Source organism: Sinohyriopsis cumingii, chromosome 2, assembly GCF_028554795.1.
Source record: "Sinohyriopsis cumingii isolate HCF-2022 chromosome 2, ASM2855479v2, whole genome shotgun sequence".
Lineage (NCBI taxonomy): Eukaryota > Metazoa > Mollusca > Bivalvia > Unionida > Unionidae > Sinohyriopsis > Sinohyriopsis cumingii.
In genome coordinates, this window is record NC_142962.1 from 11,922,487 (window position 1) to 11,943,325 (window position 20,839).

At 33.3% G+C, this 20,839-nt stretch overlaps 1 protein-coding gene across 2 annotated transcripts in view; it reads left to right on the plus strand.

Annotated features, from left to right (window-relative positions):
• LOC149804337 (papilin-like) overlaps positions 1 to 18,750 on the plus strand; it is a 469,456-nt gene extending 450,706 nt beyond the window's left edge. For both annotated transcript variants that reach the window (XM_089939015.1, XM_089939025.1), the window contains 3 exons: positions 75 to 347; positions 2,410 to 2,682; positions 9,834 to 18,750. In XM_089939015.1, coding sequence (XP_089795141.1) covers positions 75 to 347; positions 2,410 to 2,682; positions 9,834 to 9,967 — 680 coding nt within the window. In that variant the 3' untranslated portion in view covers positions 9,968 to 18,750. The remainder of the gene's footprint in view (positions 1 to 74; positions 348 to 2,409; positions 2,683 to 9,833) is intronic.
• The last annotated feature ends 2,089 nt before the right edge of the window (positions 18,751 to 20,839 follow it).

Consider the following 20,839-nt stretch of genomic DNA (forward strand, 5'->3'; position numbering starts at 1 on the left):
AAAATGGTCAAAATGGCATACATGTATTTTCCAGTGGCAACTTCACACAGTAATGTATTTATTATCTCTACTAGAACCCATCAGAATCCTGCCTACACCTGACACAATAATTGTCAAACCAGGACACACAGCATTCCTTCACTGCCAGGCACAAGGCAGTCCCCAACCACGTATATCCTGGACTAAAGGTAATGAGCCCATTCGGTCTGGAGGGAGGTTCAATGTATTTGAAAACGGAACTCTCCTGATTGCACGCACTCAACCCGAGGACATAGATTTCTACGTGTGTAGAGCAGAGAATGGAATATCAGTTGCTGTACAGAGAACTGTGAGATTATCATTAAAGGGTGAGTTACTAACAAAAGAAAATGAAAAATGGGCAAGAATTGTGTTCCGTGTCTTGAGTATTGTAGAGAAATACAGTGTTACTTTTACAAACATCCACATAGATATCTACTCTTTGTTAACGTTTTTTCCGGCATAGGGGTTCCCCATGAACACTTTTCTAACTGTTACATACATTAGCACATATGCCAATCCCTCTACAACTCACACACACTGGGGGCCCAAAACACAGACTACACCATAAAGGAGGATGCAAATTAAAGCTACAGAGGCACCTCTGAAAAATTAAGAAACAATGGACATTGATAGTGAGAAGAGGCGGGGGGATACATGGTTGAATACTCCTGTTTTTAATCACATTAGGAATAACTGTCAAATCTTCCAACCCAATCATAATACCTTATGAGAACAAGTACTACTTTGCAAATCCAGTCCTCCCAGATTAAAACTTTTTGGCTAAAAAGCTAACAGTTAGCTTACCACTTAGGTAGCAGTTAGAGTGATCTTCCCTTGATACCAGGATTGGCACCATATCTCATGGAATCATCAGTTACTACTTCTGCTTTTGCAGTGTAGCATGCTCTCTACAAATGGAGAGACATTGCAAAATCTCCATACAAGCAGTTTGGAGGTTTTCTACCATAAAACAAGTTTGAGTAGTTTTATCTTCACAAGGATGCATAATCCATCTATAAATTACAAATTATTCTTTCTTTCCATAGTCAGTGCCAAAGTTTCTGACTTTTCAGTGTTATCACTTTGCTCTCTTCACACACTTATGCACCTTTGATACATACCTGCACGGGTCTTGACTGCATCTCCTCACATTGCTATAACTATTAATAAGTGCAGGTCTGGTGTGAGATATAGAAAATTCATTTAATATTGCTGTATAAGTTCTGCTATGTTCAGATATGTACAGTTAAGTTTTCTATATTGTCATAGCGCCCACCTCATAGTTATGGATGTGATGCTGTTTCTGACTTTTACCTGTACAGAATGTCATTGGGCCTTTCCTACAGGTAACATTGTTTCACAATGGATATTGTAGCATTTACTTCATAAGTATAAATAATGTTGCTTCAGTGATATTTTACATGCGTGTTTTGTGTGACCTTTAGAAAACTCATTTATATTAATGTATAGCTTCTGCTGTGGTCAGATACATACAGATAAGTTTTCTATACATGTTTTACTCATAGCGTCCACTTCATAAATGTAGTTACTATAGGTGAGACTTTGGTGATTTTACCTGTACAGGCAACCTGTATAGGCAGTATAGAAAAACAACAGCAACAAAATTGACTTTCTTACTAGAACTGATTTAGTGTCCACTTTGCAAATATTAATGGTGAGACTCTGATTTTGCTCCTGTGCAGGCCACACCCTTTTACAGGTATTTATCATTATAAACTTTAATCTTTATCAACAGGCAAACTGTTAATCCTGTCATCCTCACTGGTGTGTGTTCCTTTCTTATCATGCTTGTCACAATAATAATCACTGACTTTATAATACCACCAGTAATAATCAGTATGACAAAAGCTAATAGTTGAGAAGGACAATAATGATTCATCTCAGGTTGCTATACAGTAAAAATAGTATGTTACTCACTGTCCTTTTGACTTCTCCCTTGCTGGTTACAAAAAATTATTTGAAAGATTACCATACTAAGAACTGTCAATCATGTGACAAACTCATTTCCTATATAAACACAGCACTTTGTTGAAAGCTGCAAATTATTATAACAATGGAATAAAACCAATAAATAAAGTTGTTGTGAAAAGTGCAAAAATCATCAGTAGTGCTGAGAAAAATTCTCAGTTTTAGGAAAAAGTGAAAGTAATATATTTTTTGCACAAAAAGGGGGTGAGTTCTATGATAACGACTGAAAAATATTTGTTGTTAGAAAGTATCAGATGAACATGGTCAGTGTTATATTGCATTTTCCTGCTGCAGAGTAAATGAGGATCACATTATGATTTTTTTCTCTCTAAATATAATGTTGGACATTTGTCTTAAATATACTAACATCATTGACTTGATTTCATTTTTTTTCTCTAGAAATGTTGATGGCAAAGATTGTAAACCACCAGAATCAGGTGACAGAGGGAGGCAGAATCTCACTCCACTGCAGTGGATCTGGCTTTCCCACTCCCACAGTTCAGTGGGAGAAGACAGGTCGTCCCATCACTACGAGTGGAAATGTCTATGTCAGTGATGGACGTCTAGTGATTAGAGATGTGACACCAGAGGACACCGGAGTCTATACATGCATTGTTGCCAATAACGAAGAAAAGATAGAGTCATCTACAACAATACAAGTTTTGCCAAAAGGTATGTTGGTGATAGCAATGATGTCTATAGACTTGTTAATATCACCAAGAAACCTAGATCCTAGTTGGTGTTAAACATGTTAAGCACAGCCATGAATGTGGAGTAAGGTCACAAGTATGGTTTCATTTTGAGTTTAGGTCAGTTTCTTCAGTGTAGTTTGGTCCAACTGTGTGTAAGTACCTCTTAGTAAGTACAACACCAACCTACTAAATTAGGTCAGTGTGACCTGTATGTCATACTTTGATGACTTGGGTTAAGGTCTGCATTTAAATCTTGTTTTGGCATAGTTAGCAGCAGAATCATGCAACTTTGTGTGTGGATGTGTCTTCAAACAAAACGGTCAAAAACAGGTTACTCTGGAATTTAAATGATTTACTGGTGAAATTAAATGTGTTTGTATGTTGAGGATAAGTTGTTTAGCTGACTAAAATATATTGTCGTTTTATATCTTTCCTTGATGCTTGGAGTAAGATGAGCTGGTTGCTGTTGAAATCTCTTTAGGTTGCATGTTCCTACTTTTAAAGAAATTATCACCAGTGTAACTTTGATCCTTGTTTAATAATATCTGCAAATAAGAACCATTTATTCTCCAAAGAATAGACTAAAGTTTTCATCTCAAATAAGAACCATTTATTCTCCAAAGAGTAGACTTTTAGTTTTCATCTCAAATAAGAACCATTTATTCTCTAAACAGTAGGCTTTAGTTTTCATCTCAAATAAGAACCATTTATTCTCCAAAGAATAGGCTTTAGTTTTCATCTCAAATAAGAACCATTTATTCTCCAAAGAGTAGGCTTTAGTTTTCATCTCAAATAAGAACCATTTATTCTCCAAAGAGAAAGCTTTAGTTTTCATCTCAAATAAGAACCATTTATTCTCCAAAGAGTAGGCTTTAGTTTTCATCTCAAATAAGAACCATTTATTCTCCAAAGAGAAAGCTTTAGTTTTCATCTCAAATAAGAACCATTTATTCTCCAAAGAATAGGCTTTAGTTTTCATCTCAAATAAGAACCATTTATTCTCCAAAGAGTAGGCTTTAGTTTTCATCTCAAATAAGAACCATTTATTCTCCAAAGAGTAGGCTTTAGTTTTCATCTCAAATAAGAACCATTTATTCTCCAAAGAGTAGGCTTAGTTTTCATCTCAAATAAGAACCATTTATTCTCCAAAGAGAAAGCATTAGTTTTCATCTCAAATAAGAACCATTTATTCTCCAAAGAATAGACTTTAGTTTTCATCTCAAATAAGAACCATTTATTCTCCAAAGACTAGACTTTAGTTTTCATCTCAAATAAGAACCATTTATTCTCCAAAGAGTAGGCTTTAGTTTTCATCTCAAATAAGAACCATTTATTCTCCAAAGAATAGGCTTTAGTTTTCATCTCAAATAAGAACCATTTATTCTCCAAAGAATAGGCTTTAGTTTTCATCTCAAATAAGAACCATTTATTCTCCAAAGAGTAGGCTTTAGTTTTCACCTCAAATAAGAACCATTTATTCTCCAAAGAGTAGGCTTTATTTTTCACCTCAAATAAGAACCATTTATTCTCCAAAGAATAGACTTTAGTTTTCATCTCAAATAAGAACCATTTATTCTCCAAAGAGAAAGCTTTAGTTTTCATCTCAAATAAGAACCATTTATTCTCCAAAGAGTAGGCTTTAATTTTCATCTCAAATAAGAACCATTTATTCTCCAAAGAGCAGGCTTTAGTTTTCATCTCAAATAAGAACCATTTATTCTCCAAAGAGTAGGCTTTAGTTTTCATCTCAAATAAGAACCATTTATTCTCCAAAGAGTAGGCTTAGTTTTCATCTCAAATAAGAACCATTTATTCTCCAGAGAAAGCTTTAGTTTTCATCTCAAATAAGAACCATTTATTCTCCAAAGAATAGACTTTAGTTTTCATCTCAAATAAGAACCATTTATTCCCCAAAGACTAGACTTTAGTTTTCATCTCAAATAAGAACCATTTATTCTCCAAAGACTAGACTTTAGTTTTCATCTCAAATAAGAACCATTTATTCTCCAAAGAGTAGGCTTTAGTTTTCATCTCAAATAAGAACCATTTATTCTCCAAAGAATAGGCTTTAGTTTTCATCTCAAATAAGAACCATTTATTCTCCAAAGAGTAGGCTTAGTTTTCATCTCAAATAAGAACCATTTATTCTCCAAAGAGTAGGCTTAGTTTTCATCTCAAATAAGAACCATTTATTCTCCAGAGAAAGCTTTAGTTTTCATCTCAAATAAGAACCATTTATTTTCCAAAGAGTAGGCTTTAGTTTTCATCTCAAATAAGAACCATTTATTCTCCAAAGAGTAGGCTTTAGTTTTCATCTCAAATAAGAACCATTTATTCTCCAAAGAGAAAGCTTTAGTTTTCATCTCAAATAAGAACCATTTATTCTCCAAAGAGTAGGCTTTAGTTTTCATCTCAAATAAGAACCATTTATTCTCCAAAGAGTAGGCTTTAGTTTTCATCTCAAATAAGAACCATTTATTCTCCAAAGAATAGACTTTTAGTTTTCATCTCAAATAAGAACCATTTATTCTCTAAAGAGTAGGCTTTAGTTTTCATCTCAAATAAGAACCATTTATTCTCCAAAGAGTAGGCTTTAGTTTTCATCTCAAATAAGAACCATTTATTCTCCAAAGAGAAAGCTTTAGTTTTCATCTCAAATAAGAACCAGTTATTCTCCAAAGAGTAGGCTTTAATTTTCATCTCAAATAAGAACCATTTATTCTCCAAAGAGTAGGCTTTAGTTTTCATCTCAAATAAGAACCATTTATTCTCCAAAGAGTAGGCTTTAGTTTTCATCTCAAATAAGAACCATTTATTCTCCAAAGAGTAGGCTTAGTTTTCATCTCAAATAAGAACCATTTATTTTCCAAAGAGAAAGCTTTAGTTTTCATCTCAAATAAGAACCATTTATTCTCCAAAGAATAGACTTTAGTTTTCATCTCAAATAAGAACCATTTATTCTCCAAAGACTAGACTTTAGTTTTCATCTCAAATAAGAACCATTTATTCTCCAAAGAGTAGGCTTAGTTTTCATCTCAAATAAGAACCATTTATTTTCCAAAGAGAAAGCTTTAGTTTTCATCTCAAATAAGAACCATTTATTCTCCAAAGAATAGACTTTAGTTTTCATCTCAGATAAGAACCATTTATTCTCCAAAGACTAGACTTTAGTTTTCATCTCAAATAAGAACCATTTATTCTCCAAAGAGTAGGCTTTAGTTTTCATCTCAAATAAGAACCATTTATTCTCCAAAGAGTAGGCTTTACTTTTCATCTCAAATAAGAACCATTTATTCTCCAAAGAGTAGGCTTTAGTTTTCACCTCAAATAAGAACCATTTATTCTCCAAAGAGTAGGCTTTATTTTTCATCTCAAATAAGAACCATTTATTCTCCAAAGAATAGACTTTAGTTTTCATCTCAAATAAGAACCATTTATTCTCCAAAGAGAAAGCTTTAGTTTTCATCTCAAATAAGAACCATATATTCTCCAAAGACTAGACTTTAGTTTTCATCTCAAATAAGAACCATTTATTCTCCAAAGAGTAGGCTTTAGTTTTCATCTCAAATAAGAACCATTTATTCTCCAAAGAGTAGGCTTAGTTTTCATCTCAAATAAGAACCATTTATTTTCCAAAGAGAAAGCTTTAGTTTTCATCTCAAATAAGAACCATTTATTCTCCAAAGAATAGACTTTAGTTTTCATCTCAAATAAGAACCATTTATTCTCCAAAGACTAGACTTTAGTTTTCATCTCAAATAAGAACCATTTATTCTCCAAAGACTAGACTTTAGTTTTCATCTCAAATAAGAACCATTTATTCTCCAAAGAGTAGGCTTTAGTTTTCATCTCAAATAAGAACCATTTATTCTCCAAAGAGTAGGCTTTAGTTTTCATCTCAAATAAGAACCATTTATTCTCCAAAGAGTAGGCTTTATTTTTCATCTCAAATAAGAACCATTTATTCTCCAAAGAATAGACTTTAGTTTTCATCTCAAATAAGAACCATTTATTCTCCAAAGAGAAAGCTTTAGTTTTCATCTCAAATAAGAACCATATATTCTCCAAAGAATAGACTTTAGTTTTCATCTCAAATAAGAACCATTCAATCTCCAAAGAATAGACTAAAGTTTTCATCTCAAATAAGAACCATTTATTCATCTCACTGAGTTTAATAATATCTGCAAATAAGAACCATTTATTCTCCAAAGAATAGAATTTAGTTTTCATCTCAAATAAGAACCATATATTCTCCAAAGAATAGACTAAAGTTTTCATCTCAAATAAGAACCATTTATTCTCAAAAGTATAGACTTTAGTTTTCATCTCAAATAAGAACCATTTATTGTCCAAAGAACAGACTTTAGTTTTCATCTCACTGAATTTAATGCAAAAGAAAAACTTTGGATTCAGATAGAATATAAAATAATGATCTTTACTACCTTTCCTCATGCTGACAAGGAAGGTTTGATATTTAGTTCGGATGTTCAAAAATGAGATGAGTTAATATGATGATACAATGTCACTTGTCCAGGATCTATTAGAAGTTTTCTGTTGTTGCTACTCCTCCTAAACCACTTGGAGGAAAATTATGAAACTGCTCTCAGTTTCCTCTGAAATCAAGCTGGTCATTAACAACAATGTTGCACTGTGGGAACACAATCTGGCCACCACAGTGACCCATACCTCTCATATTCCCAGATGGTGCTGGGATTTAGGACACTCAAAAAGTGTGTTTTGAAGTCCCAAGGAAGGTTAGTGTGTGACCTAAAAATGACATCCAGTTAAGAATATTTTATACGCTTTAATGAAAATTACTGAAAATTCAAATTTGACATAAAAAAGAAAATAACAGGGTTTTTGGAGCATTTAATATACTTTCAACCAAGAAATAGTTGCTAACCTTATTATAGTACTGTCCAATATCATCAAGACATGTGCCAATGTTCACATAAACACAACTACTCTGCACACTGACAGAAAATGCAAAACATGTACCAAGTTTCTGTCTTTGAAATCCATTGGAAAGTGGAATATTTTCTTAATTAACTAGTCTTTTTCTCAGCATAGAAAATTATTACATCTTCATTGCTCTGAGGTAGTGGCAAACATGCTAGGTGGTGTTGCTATGTCAGAGCACGTCATACACTTCATAATGATTGATGTCAATATGGTGTTTGTAGCGTGTGCAAAGAATAAGATGCTTCCCCTTACTACTCTGATTTACAAAGTCAAACTTTTGCTGGGCTCTGCTTATTTTGTACGATGGTTCATCTTTTCTTAAATCAAAGCTGAATTTCGACATTTTTCCATAAAAGTGAACCACACTTGCACGTTATTCCAACTTCTAAAATAATTGTGTTTTACATTTTATATGTGAAATAAAATCTGACTTCAAAGAAGTGTTGCCACTGATCACAAACTTGCCAATAATCTTTAATAATGATGGCTTATACAATATCTTTCAATGATTTATAACAACTTTTATTGTTCAACATATATCTCTATGGCTATACCAAACTCAAACAAATATTGGGTTGTTCCACTAATATAACTTTACCTATGCCAATTATCTGATGGATTCTAATTCTAATGGATTTTTCCACAGCAGTATTCAAACGACTGGACATAGCACCATTCTAGCTATTTTTTGGTTGTTTATCTTTTAACTGACTTCGCGATAATCAGCTGTATGATCTACTCCATGGATACTTTTACATGGGCTATAAGTATATCAGTTTGTTGTTTATATGGACTACATGTGTTAGACACGAATCAAATTATTAATTTTAAGTTATTATATATTGAATTAGCAATTGAAGTGTCATTGTATGCCAGCTCACAGTTATGTGACCACTGAGGAAGTCTTTACCAAAAATATTCTACAGTGGAAGTATGCTGTAATAATAAGAACCCAGAAAAATGTGTTTTGGAATTGTTTTTAATAATAGTTTTGACTACATGGGAGGTTTCAGTGAGTGGCAGGAGGGGAGTCACATACATAGTTTGTGGATGCATACTTTTGTATCATCTGATATGAAATTACCAAAAAACAGGTCAATATGACCTAGATTTCACTCTTCTCTAACTTAAATGCTTGCATTTTGGGCAGATACCTGGATGCTATTAGCCACAGAGTAATGAAATATTGGTGTTGATGTGTCTTGGTGGGTGCAAAACCTTGCCAACAAAAGTTTGTTGCTTTCAACTATAATTCATCCTCCTTTGACTTTTGTCAGTTTCAAGTCCACTATTTGTTACAGTGTCATGCAGTTTAGTTGACATACACTTGTGTTAATTCATCACCATTCTACAAAAGTAGATCACTTTGACCTATATTTCATGCATCAGTGACTATCTTGAGATGTATAAGCATCCATGGTTGGCCCTTAGGAAAGTCAATTGAGTATTGTATAATGTATTTCTTTTATAGCTAAATAAATGCTCTCATTATTAAAGCTCACATGCCACTTTGACATTCAGACTCAAACTGATTCTTCTTGTACATTTTTTATCCTCACATACACAGTCAGCACTCTGACAAAGATTTTAAAGTTGAAAGTCTGTAACGGCATTTGAACATGATAACTCAAACAAGTATAAATAGATTTTTATTAAACCATGTTTGTGGAAATATGTATAAAAAAATGTGTTAAATTATTGATTTAAATAAATTTTTGGCATGTAGTATAACCTGAGAGAATCAGATTTGTTCAACAATTATCAATCCACACTTCATGTAAGTTTCAAGGTCAAAGCCTGTGACAAAGATTTTTGTGCTGGTCTTGTCTTGACATCACGATAACTTGAATATGTAAGAAAATATTTTTGACCAGATTTCATATGTTAGAGTTTTTCAAGAAAATCTTACATGGTTTCAATACTTAGCAGTTAAAAAGAATAAGTAGGAAAGAAATGGACTATTTGTTAATTCATGTAGAATCTTTTCATCCACTAGAGCTTCCATCCCATCAGGGGGCTCTTGTTTTTGTAATGGATTTATATTAACGCAGATATTGATAATTACCCTTTGCAACAAGAATCAACTGTTTTATACATATATTTTGTTTTGGAGTTTTGGGATATTTTAAATGTTTAAGAATTAAAATTGTCCTTTCTTAAATTTTTTAGACGTTCAAGCAGATACATGTAAGGATATTGCGGGAGAAGGGAAGTGCCGTCTCATCGTCTATGCAGGATTGTGTAGTTATAAGATGTACTCCACCATCTGCTGCAATAGTTGCCAAGACAACAAGTTAGCATAGCAACGCTTCCATTCCACCTCTGTTAAAATACTTCTGGCAACAATGAACCTCTAGCAGTTTAAAGATCATTCATATTACAGTTTCAGACTTTATCGATTGTATTCACATTTGTGTCATGCTGAAGTTATTTACATTTGGATGCTTTGGAGACATGTATTTTATCAATGAATCCTCATTAGTGTCATTTTATAGTAACACTAGCTCCGTAGAAAGATGGAATAAATGCACTTGTCTTTATGCATGTATTCCTGCTATTTAAATACATGTTTATACAAGTATTATGGTTTTCATACATTCTTTTTTATTAAATATTATGTTAGACATAATTGTATGATAAACAGTCAAGCCTGCTCTGAAAGTCACCCATATATAATGGCCACCTGTTCCTGCAGTCAGTAGCCAGGTGTTTCTTTAACAAGCAACAGATTCTTACTGTATTACATGGTCACTCGAGTTTATGGACAATGACACCACTATGTGTCCAAATGAAGGATTTGTTTTCCTAAGAAAGGCATTGATATGTGAATTGATGTGTAAACATGGCTTGTCTTGCTTAAATTATTGTAACTCAAGTCAATCTGTCAGTGTAACTTTAAGCAGGCTAATTTGTCAAATGTTATTTTAAGAGTTTGTATTAAACCACAAGACTGCTTTGAAAATTTGCTGTTTGGATAAATACTTAAGGTAACTCATTCTGATAGCTTCCCCTCCAACCCTTTTTGATGTGCTGATGACAATACTAAATGTATTCATCACAAAAGTATAACAGGACTGATTTATCTTCAGTTTGCTTCATCAAATTTTATCTTTTCAGCAATTATTATCAGTATTTATATATTGGGATCAATACCATCATAAGATCACCCGATGCATTAGTGATGATGAAAAAATCAAATTCAGCTTTCAAGCATTGCTCATTCCTGTTTAAATTGATTCATTGTAATTATTGATACTAAAGAAAACACCAGCAGAAAACCCAAAGAGTATATAGCATGGAAAAGTCTGCATAACTCTGTATGTACAAATGCATTATGGTCCAAGATTAAAGAAGAAATATTCCTAATGTGCATATTTGATCTACATTAAAGTATGTTTGAGATATAAAAAAATTAACAGGCATTTAGTCATTAAGTTAAATCTTAGAATCAAATATGGGTCATCATTACAGCCACCATTTCAGCTAAGACATTCACTTGGTTCAGAATTTTCAAGGGATGCTATTGCCTGAATTTGCAACAACATAGAAGTGAGGACAGATATTCTATGGAAGTGAGGACAAATATTCTATGGAAGTGAGAACAAACACTCATGCGTAATAAAAGTGAGGACAAACACTTAAACATAATAGAAGCAAGGACAAACACTCATGTACATCTTATAGTAAACACATGATGGAACCAGAGTTTAACTAGAAAGGCATCACAAGTCTTTAAATAAGGGTGACATGCCAATCACTAGGTCAACACTTCTATATTTAGCTGAGGTCTTTCACTTCCAGACATTTTTTTTTATATCTGCACTCAAATGGACATCTGAACCAGCTGCTTCCTTCACCAGTTATACAAAAAAAAAAACCATACTTCAAAATAAATGGTGGGAAAGATTGAAGAAATGTTTAAATCTATGAATGAAACCCCAACTTGTGGAATTTTAAATTTATGCAGTTAATTCCTTGAATGGGAAACTGTGTTGCCAGAAATATTCCCCAAAGAAAAGAATTTTTAAAGGTTCTAAAAATGTTATGGATAAAAACTGAATATCTAGTTTAGAATAAAATTGATTAATATAATAAAAACTACAACAAAACAATAACAACAATAATAATAATAATAAGTACAAAATATTTTTTAAAAATTCAAGTTTGATATTTGAACCTACATATGGAGGCCATTTGTGCCGAGTCCAGTTTGGCCATATTTCATAGGTGACTGATTAAGACAGGTTGGACTGTATATATGTGAGGTTTTGTGCCAACTCATGACTTCTTTTATGCATTTATAATGAGTTTCCAATTGAAGTAATAGACCAGTGTGAAATTTAATTAAAAGTTATGTCCATTTAACATTATTTACAATTTAATTTGAAAACTAGTCCAGGCACATTTCAAATTTATCATTATATATTTGTCTGTTAGGGAGATTAAGCCTGTACACCATTAGGATTCCAAATTTTCACTCCAAATAGAAACTGTAGAATCAAAACATTATTTATGTACCAATTCTAAAGCATTTATATTGTGAAGAAGTTGCACTTACAGTAGGTACTCACTTATAAGCCCTCCCACTGCAAACTGCACAGACCCATATCTGCCAGCACAATTATGCACTGGCAGATCTGGTCTGTGCAGTTTATTAGGTGTTATCAGTAGAACAAACAACATAGACCCTGATCTGCAGGCACATTATGCTACAGCAGATCAGGATTTTAGTTGATTGCAGTTTGACTTGACTTACAAGTGAGTACAGATGGTATGTGAGTTTGTATTTGAAATACCATATACAAAACCTACAGGTAATCCATCATTTCAGATACCATACATAAGACCTGCAGGTAGTCCATCTTTCCTTAATGCAGAAAAAAGTCAGATGAAATTAGCTGAAACCTAGAGGTCTGACATTTGACAAAACTTGTCAGGTTTCAAAAGGGTCATCCTAACACATCTAACACAAAGAGGAAATAATTGCATGAGGTTCACCTACACCTCCATTTAGTTTTAGTGATCTGTTTCAACCATGATTTTCACTGTAAAACAATTTTTACTCATTTCAGCCTTTATTGCTTGGACAAATGCATAATGTGAGGAAAAAGCCCCATTTCCTACAACAATACTATTACTTTGCTTTTTGAAAGTGTTTTAAAAACTGAATGAAAACTCATTATGATAAAAGCCAATACAGACAACTATATCGTTTGTATAATTACTAGCTGTATGATCTCATCAGTGATATTGAATTCAATTCAATGCAGATCGATTTCTTTCACAGTGAGGCCAGTAACAATTATTGACAGGTGCTTGACATGTTGAATTTACTTCTCAGGATGAGGTAGGAATGCATTTACCAGTAACTCAACATTCATAACTAATTAAACTGTACAAATTTATGTCATGATATATTTGCAATGTGTGTTTGTAGAATATTTACAGAACATTGATATGCAAAGAAAACTGTTAAGATCAAAATCTCAGACCAAATTAAATGGTGAATTTTTGGAAGGATTTTATTTGCTGAGGTTATTTATTTTCATCTGAGAATAAAATGTGATCAGCTGCAAGCTTGCATGTAAGTAAATGTTTTTATGTTGTCAGGTGTCAGCTTGCATGTAAGTAAATGTTTTTATGTTGTCAGGTGTCAGCTTGCATGTAAGTAAATGTTTTTATGCAGTCAGGTTCAAGCTTGAATGTATGCAAATGTTTGTATGTTGTCAGGTGCCAGCTTGCATATAAATAACTGTCTTTATGTTCTGACAAAATTTCCGCAGCCAGTTCGGTTTTAAAGTAGATATCTGTGAACGTTACAACTTTATTGGATCTTTCTGTCTTCCATTGCTGATAGTTGTTTTACTTGGATTTTAGGCTGTTTAAAGACCCTTATCTATCCCCATGCTCTGATTAAGTTCTGGTTTAATGGGATTCAACTTTGGTGTTGAATTCACATTTGGGACCAAAAATTGCTTTTAATTTTCTTAGTTTCAATTTAATGAGTCATGGCCAGTTAAATGAAATAAGGAAAATTTGGGACTTTTTGGAAACATGGTATAATTACAAGGGATGTCAGTTTTCTGAGATTTTGGTCAGTTGAGATTTCACTGTCCTTTACATTATCATCTCAGTTAATTGGATACTAGCAAAATATCTTGCAATGACTTAGACATTCTTGCAGCAAAAAATAGTTTACTAGGACTTTTTAAGTTAGTTATTATAAGCCAACTATGAGGAGCATAGTTTGTTATGTTGTCTGTTACCAATTTGGAATTCTCCACAATAACCTGAGTTTTTCCTATCTACAGTTATCAGACTTTGCAGATGGCTTGCGCTACAGGTAAGGAAGAATCCATTTGATTTGGGGCTCAAAAGTACACAGTTCAAGGTCACCTTGACCAAAAGAATAAAAATGGTTTCCACATTACAATCCAAAGTTTCCACCATCTTCACTTGCCAAGCCCTACAGTCAAAAATCTTTGTGGAGACTTCACTTGGGGTATAGGTATTAGGGTGAAATGGTCAAAGGTTAAGTACACTTTCTCTGAAAGAAAAAAAATGATTTCTGCATAGCATATTGGTTCTACACCATGTACATGAACCAAAACTATGTGCATGTGTTGTAAGCAAGAAGCCTATCAGTTTGGTGGCCAAAATGTCAAAGGTCAAGGTGAAAGAAGAAAAAGGTTGCCACATGATTACATTTGTTCTACATTAGACCTCAACCAAACTTTATGCATGGTTTGCAGATGGGTTAATGAAGAATTCTATTTTGAAGGGGTCAAAAGTGATGGTCACTCTGACTGAAAGAAGAAATTTTGTTATGCATAATAACTTTTGTTCAAGGTATGTGGTCTAGAACTAAAGTTTGTGGAGGGCTTGCATTTGATTGGCCTGTTGATTGGGGGTAAAAGGTCAAAATCAGTATGTCAAAATAACAGATTTTTCATGGTAACTTTTGTTGTAGAGTATTTAAGTTCACTGATCAAACTTTGTTTATGGCTTGCATTTAGAGTAATAAAGAAACCTTTAGATTCTAGGCAAAAGGTCACAGGTCATGGTTATCAAAAGTCTAAGAGGACAATAATGTTTCTTGCATGTTAAATATACTGTGTTAAATGCCTACATAGTGGATTGTTTAATACAGGGTAGAGATATATTGTGCCATTCCTGGTACTCTTATAAAAAATTGCAAATCAGTGTTTTGATGGATTGCGTATTGGTTTATTGCAACTTTTCATGGTGTCTCCAAAAATTATTATTAAGAGTTAGCCACTCTTCCTTGCTTATGAATTGCAAAATGATATGTATTTTATGGCATTGCCAGAACAGGTGTGGGGTTGGAAGGCTTTTATAATAATATGGGTGGAGAGGAAGATGGCAGGCATAATCCTGACTAAATATTTGTCAGTGTGTTGACAAATCCAATGAAAATTTGATGTGTGTATGAAAAAATGCTCACAAGAGCTGGTTTTCCTTGCCTTTGGCAACACTCCATCTGTTTCAGTTTTCTTGGCTTATTTCTTGTTTTGGAAATTTTATTCAGTATGAAAGTGTTATATCAAAGTGCTATTAAAATCAAAAGTGTTAGAAAAAATAAAATCATTTGTCAGTTAGTCTAATGGATGAAACATGTCATGTGTGCATATACAAGTGTAAAGCTTGTGGAATGGTTGCCGACTTAAAAAGTCCATTCTGTTGTATTTTTGTGAGTGCATTGTGCATACAATCCATGTCATACTTTTTTGTAATTATGTTGTGAAAAGATAGACAGACTGCTGTACAATTAATTTTAGGAGAATGAAGACGGGATATGAGACAGTCAAACTAATGAAAATTTCACAATTTTTAATTTACCTTATTCTTTCCACAGACATAAGAAAATATTCATAGTTTTGATTGCACTTTTTTGTAAAATGAAATATTTCAGGTTAATACATTTTATTTTTTAATTTAAAATTTGGGAAAAAGTATTCTGATAAGGTACATATCAGTGGTATAATATATCCAGTTCTTAAATTCTTTTGAACAATTTTTGTCAAAATAAGAAGATAAGATTTCCCACACTTTTACCTGTTTTGAGAAACTTCTATGAAATATATAAATTCCTTTCAAGTGAACAGTTTGCTGTTTTCGATTTGGGCCCACAGGGATATAGTGCATAAAAGACGAAGCTCTCAAGGTTCCTTGTTGATTTCAGTGAAAGGAATCAGACCACTAAAATTGTGTTAATTTGAGCAGTCTCAAAGCAGGGGAACATTGCACACCTTAGTAAAAACTTCGAGATGGGACCATTGGCTGTAATAACACTTAAGAATTTTTCTTTGAGACTTTTATCAGTACGTTAAACCTCTGCACAGATTTGTTCTGTGCATGTACATGACTTTTCCTGCAAGAAAAATTTATATTTTGCATACCCTGTGTGAAAGATGTGAATCAGGTAGCTTTGATTGGCATCCTGTTTTAGGGACATTTGTCTCAAAAAAATGCCACAGAGCACAAACTGTTCAGAATCTACTTACTTTAAGTCAAGCAGTTCACATGTCATCTACTGGGTCATCTAGTGCACAAAATACTTTTATTTTCTCCAATGTTAACAACAATTTCACACTAATTAAAGTTGGTAATTTAATTTTGTTTTAAATTACATTCATACACACTTAAACTTACATATTGACTTTCGTAAAAAAAAATTAAGTACATGTATATACATATATATTTTAGCATAATGAGTAAGTGACCATTAGAGAGGTGTGTACATAATTTGAATGTAACTATAAATTTGTACCCAGAGCCAAGTTCCAAATGCATTTTTCACTACTGAATACAAGTAACTAGCACAGCTTTCAGTTGCTTGTTCTTGTGTTATGACAAATATGATATTTTTCAATTCATTGAGAAAAAAAACAAAATTTTAAACAAATGAAAGTGCTTCTTCATAAGTTATCTTAGTGGTTTTTTTTTGTCTTATACTTTTAAAAATAATTTTTTCAGCATTTTTAAAAAGTGTGTACCGCAAGAATTTAAAAAGAAGTTTCTACTATCTTCAGGACAAAGTACAAATTGCTTCATTTTCCATTCACTTGTGTATATGTTAGTTTATCTTTGCAGTTTTATAGAGTCTGTTAGCTTCATCCTGGGGTGTACAACAATTTTGTTGACCCATCCTGATACCAGAAGAGCAAAATTGGGGTTCAGGACACCTCATTTTAAATAAAAATCTTTTTTATCTGGTTTGAAGTTGAAGGAAAGAAGAATAAATATAGATTATATACTTACTTGTAAGTCAGATCCAATTGCAAACAAGGTAGATCATTATCTGCCATTGCATAATCAGCTGATGTATCAGCATGTGTAATTTATGCCATTGCATAATGGGCTAATGTATCAGCATCAGTGTAATTTATGCCATTGCATAATGGGCCAATGGATCAGCATCAGTGTAATTTATGCCATTGCATAATGGGCCAATGGATCAGTGACAGTGTAACTTATTCAATTGCATAATGGGCCAATGGATCAGCATCAGTCTAATTTATGCCATTGCATAATGGGCCAATGGATCAGTGACAGTGTAATTTATTCTATTGCATAATGGGCTAATGGATCAGCATCAGTGTAATTTATGCCATTGCATAATGGGCCAATGGATCAGTGACAGTGTAATTTATTCTATTGCATAATGGGCCAGTGGATCAGCATCAGTGTAATTGATGCCATTGCATAATGGGCCAATAGATCAGCATCAGTGTAATTTATGTCACTGCATAATGGGCCAATGGATCAGTGACAGTGTAATTTATGCCATTGCTTAATGAGCCAATGGATCAGTGACAGTGTAATTTATTCTATTGCATAATGGGTCAATGGATCAGCATTAGTGTAATTTATGCCATTGTATAATGGGCCAATAGATCAGCATCAATGTAATTTGTTATATTGATATGTCCTAACAAGACAGAGATTGGCCTGTGCATTATGTGATGGCATATCTGGGGCTGTGCATTTTACAGTTGGATTTTGCTTGTTAGCATATATAGTAAGAAATGTATTAAAATGAACTAGGAGTGTAAATATAGTACCATCAAATGGATAATATTCTCTGAGAAATAATGAAAGACTTTGAAGTTGGGTTACATGCCATGTTTATTTGTAAAAATGGTAGTTTCATGTTTAGCTTTAAGTAGTGTTCATCAAATATCTGCAAACATTAGATCTAAATAGGTTGATAGCATATTTTATGAAATAGGTGGTACATTTTTTAATATGTGGAAGGTTTGTTTCAGTAATTTTTACATTTTGTCATACTTGATATCCCTGCTAGTCCTTCTCAGAGTTTGCTTTAACTTTTTTTTTGAAAATTTTTAAGAATTTCTGAGTATGCATGTTTTAGAAAACATTTATTCATGTTTTGGGTGTAAACCTAAAAAAAATGCATTCTTGCAAAATTTTTGTTCTAACACCAAGTTTAACTGTGTTTCAAATTGAATAATGTGCACCTTAAAATTTATAACAATTTTTCTTTACTTTTTCTTTGAAATTATACAATAAAACAATGTTAATCAAACAAATGTTTTGTTTCACATACAAATAATACTAGCTTAGATTTTTTTCCCTTCAGTTTTGTATAACCAGTATAGACCTCATTATTCTAAGGCATACCGTATATACATGCTTGAATGACAAGACTGACAGCAAATTGCATGAACTCTAATCAGCATCACATAATGTACTGGCAGATCTCAGTCTTTGCAGTTTATTAGGAGTAATCAGTAGAACAAACAACATAGACCCATATTTGCCAGTGAATTATGCAATGGAAGATCAGGGTCAATGATATTTGCAGTTGGACTCAATATGCATGCAGGTACAGTACTTAGGTGTGTTGCTTTAATTCATGCTTTATCAATACATGACAGCAAAATTGTAACAATTTGAAAGGCTTTCTTTTTATACTTTGTTATATATTTGTATTGCTATCTATGTCAATTGTAATCATTGATATCTTTGTAAAGCCACTTAAAAAATTTCATTGTTTATTATTAAGTTCATAATTTGTATGAATAAAGATACAAGGCTACAATTTCTTAGCGTTCACTGATAATATTTAGTTATTTGGATAGTTGTAACCCCAAATATGCATACATACATACTCTACTCACTCTAACAAATGTTCTTCAAAATTTTTAACCCTGCTTGTGAAATGCCATTCAGAATCTATGACCACCACCTCATTCAAGATTGGTGCATTTTAATAATTGTAAGGCAGACCAATGATTGGTTTCTTTAGTATTTTCATTTTCAGATGGTGTCTGGTTTATTTTGCTTAAATTACCAACTTTGCCCCATCTTTCATGTAAATGTGTACATTTTAATGGAAAAGATTTTGATGAATTTCAGTCAGATTTGATATGCAGTCTTACAGAAGTGGGAATTGTACTAAAACTTGTATCGTGCTAGATATATTGCATTTTGAAATGGAATATAACAGTAGAACCTGACTTGAAATACCACCCCACATAATAATGGTCTGTCAAGACAATTGGTCTCTGATATATGAATCTGACAATGATCAAGATCCTGGACAAGTCTGACAATGATCAAGATCCTGGATGAGTCAGACAATGATCAAGATCCTAGATGAGTCTGACAATGATCAAGACCTGGATGAGTTTGACAATGATCAAGATCCTGGATGAGTTTGACAATGATCAAGATCCTGGATGATGTTGACAATGATCAAGATCCTGGATGAGTCTGACAATGATCTAGATCCTGGATGAGTCTGACAATGATCTAGATCCTGGATGAGTCTGACAATGATCAAGATCCTGGATGAGTCTGACAATGATCGTGATCCTGGATGAGCCTGACAACAATCAAGACCTGGATGATTTTGACAATGATCAAGATCCTGGATGAGTCTGACAACAATCAAGACCTGGATGAGTTTGACAATGATCAAGATCCTGGATGAGTCTGAAAATGATCTTGACCCAGAATGAGTCTGACAATGATCAAGATCCTGGATGAGTCTGACAATGATCAAGATCCTGGATGAGTCTGACAATGATCAAGATCCTGGATGAGTCTGACAATGATCAAGACCTGGATGAGTCTGACAATGATCATGACCCTGGATGAGTCTGACAATGAGCATGACCCTGGATGAGTCTGACAATGATCAAGACCTGGATGAGTTTGACAATGATTAAGATCCTATATGAGTCCAACAATGATCAAGATCCTGGATGATTTTGACAATGATCAAGATCCTGGATGAGTCTGACAATGATCTAGATCCTGGATGAGTATGACAATGATCTAGATCCTGGATGAGTCTGACAATGATCTAGATCCTGGATGAGTCTGACAACAATCAAGACCTGGATGAATTTGACAATGATCAAGATCCTGGATGAGTCCAAAAATAATCTTGACCCAGAATGAGTCTGACAATGATCATGACCCTGGATGAGTCTGACAACAATCAAGACCTGGATGAGTTTGACAATGATCAAGATCCTGGATGAGTCTGAAAATGATCATGACCCTGGATGAGTTTGACAATGATCAAGATCCTGGATGAATTTGACAATGAACGAATGCGTGGAGAAGTCTGACAATGATTGAGATCTGCATGTACTAATAATTGATATTGCATTAGATTTTTACCACTCTGGGTGCCACAGTTCTGATTTAATTTTAATAGAATTCGGAATTATGGCTTATATCTTCCAGCACTTGGATGTATTTGATAATGAACAAGATCCGAGCATATGTAAGAGGTGATCTTGCATCTTATTTGCAGAACTTGTTAACACTCTGTAGGCCCTATTTTGTATACAAGTTTGATCAAACTTAGAATGCAGGCTTATATAATCAAGATCTTGCATGAGTTTGATAATGTGATGGATTCACACATATTAATAAGGTGATCTTGCATGTGATTGGCTGAGCTGTTACCACCCCAGGTACTGTATTTCTGATCACACCTTTTAAAGAGGCTTAAATCTTGAGTACAGTTATAAGCAATGAGGTGATTTTGCATCTGACTGGCTGAACTTGTCATCGTCATTTTAAAAAAAAAAAATTCATCAAACTTGATAAGCTGGCTTACATCATTAAGATATATACTATTTTCTTATCATTAGCTTATCTTCTTACCATAT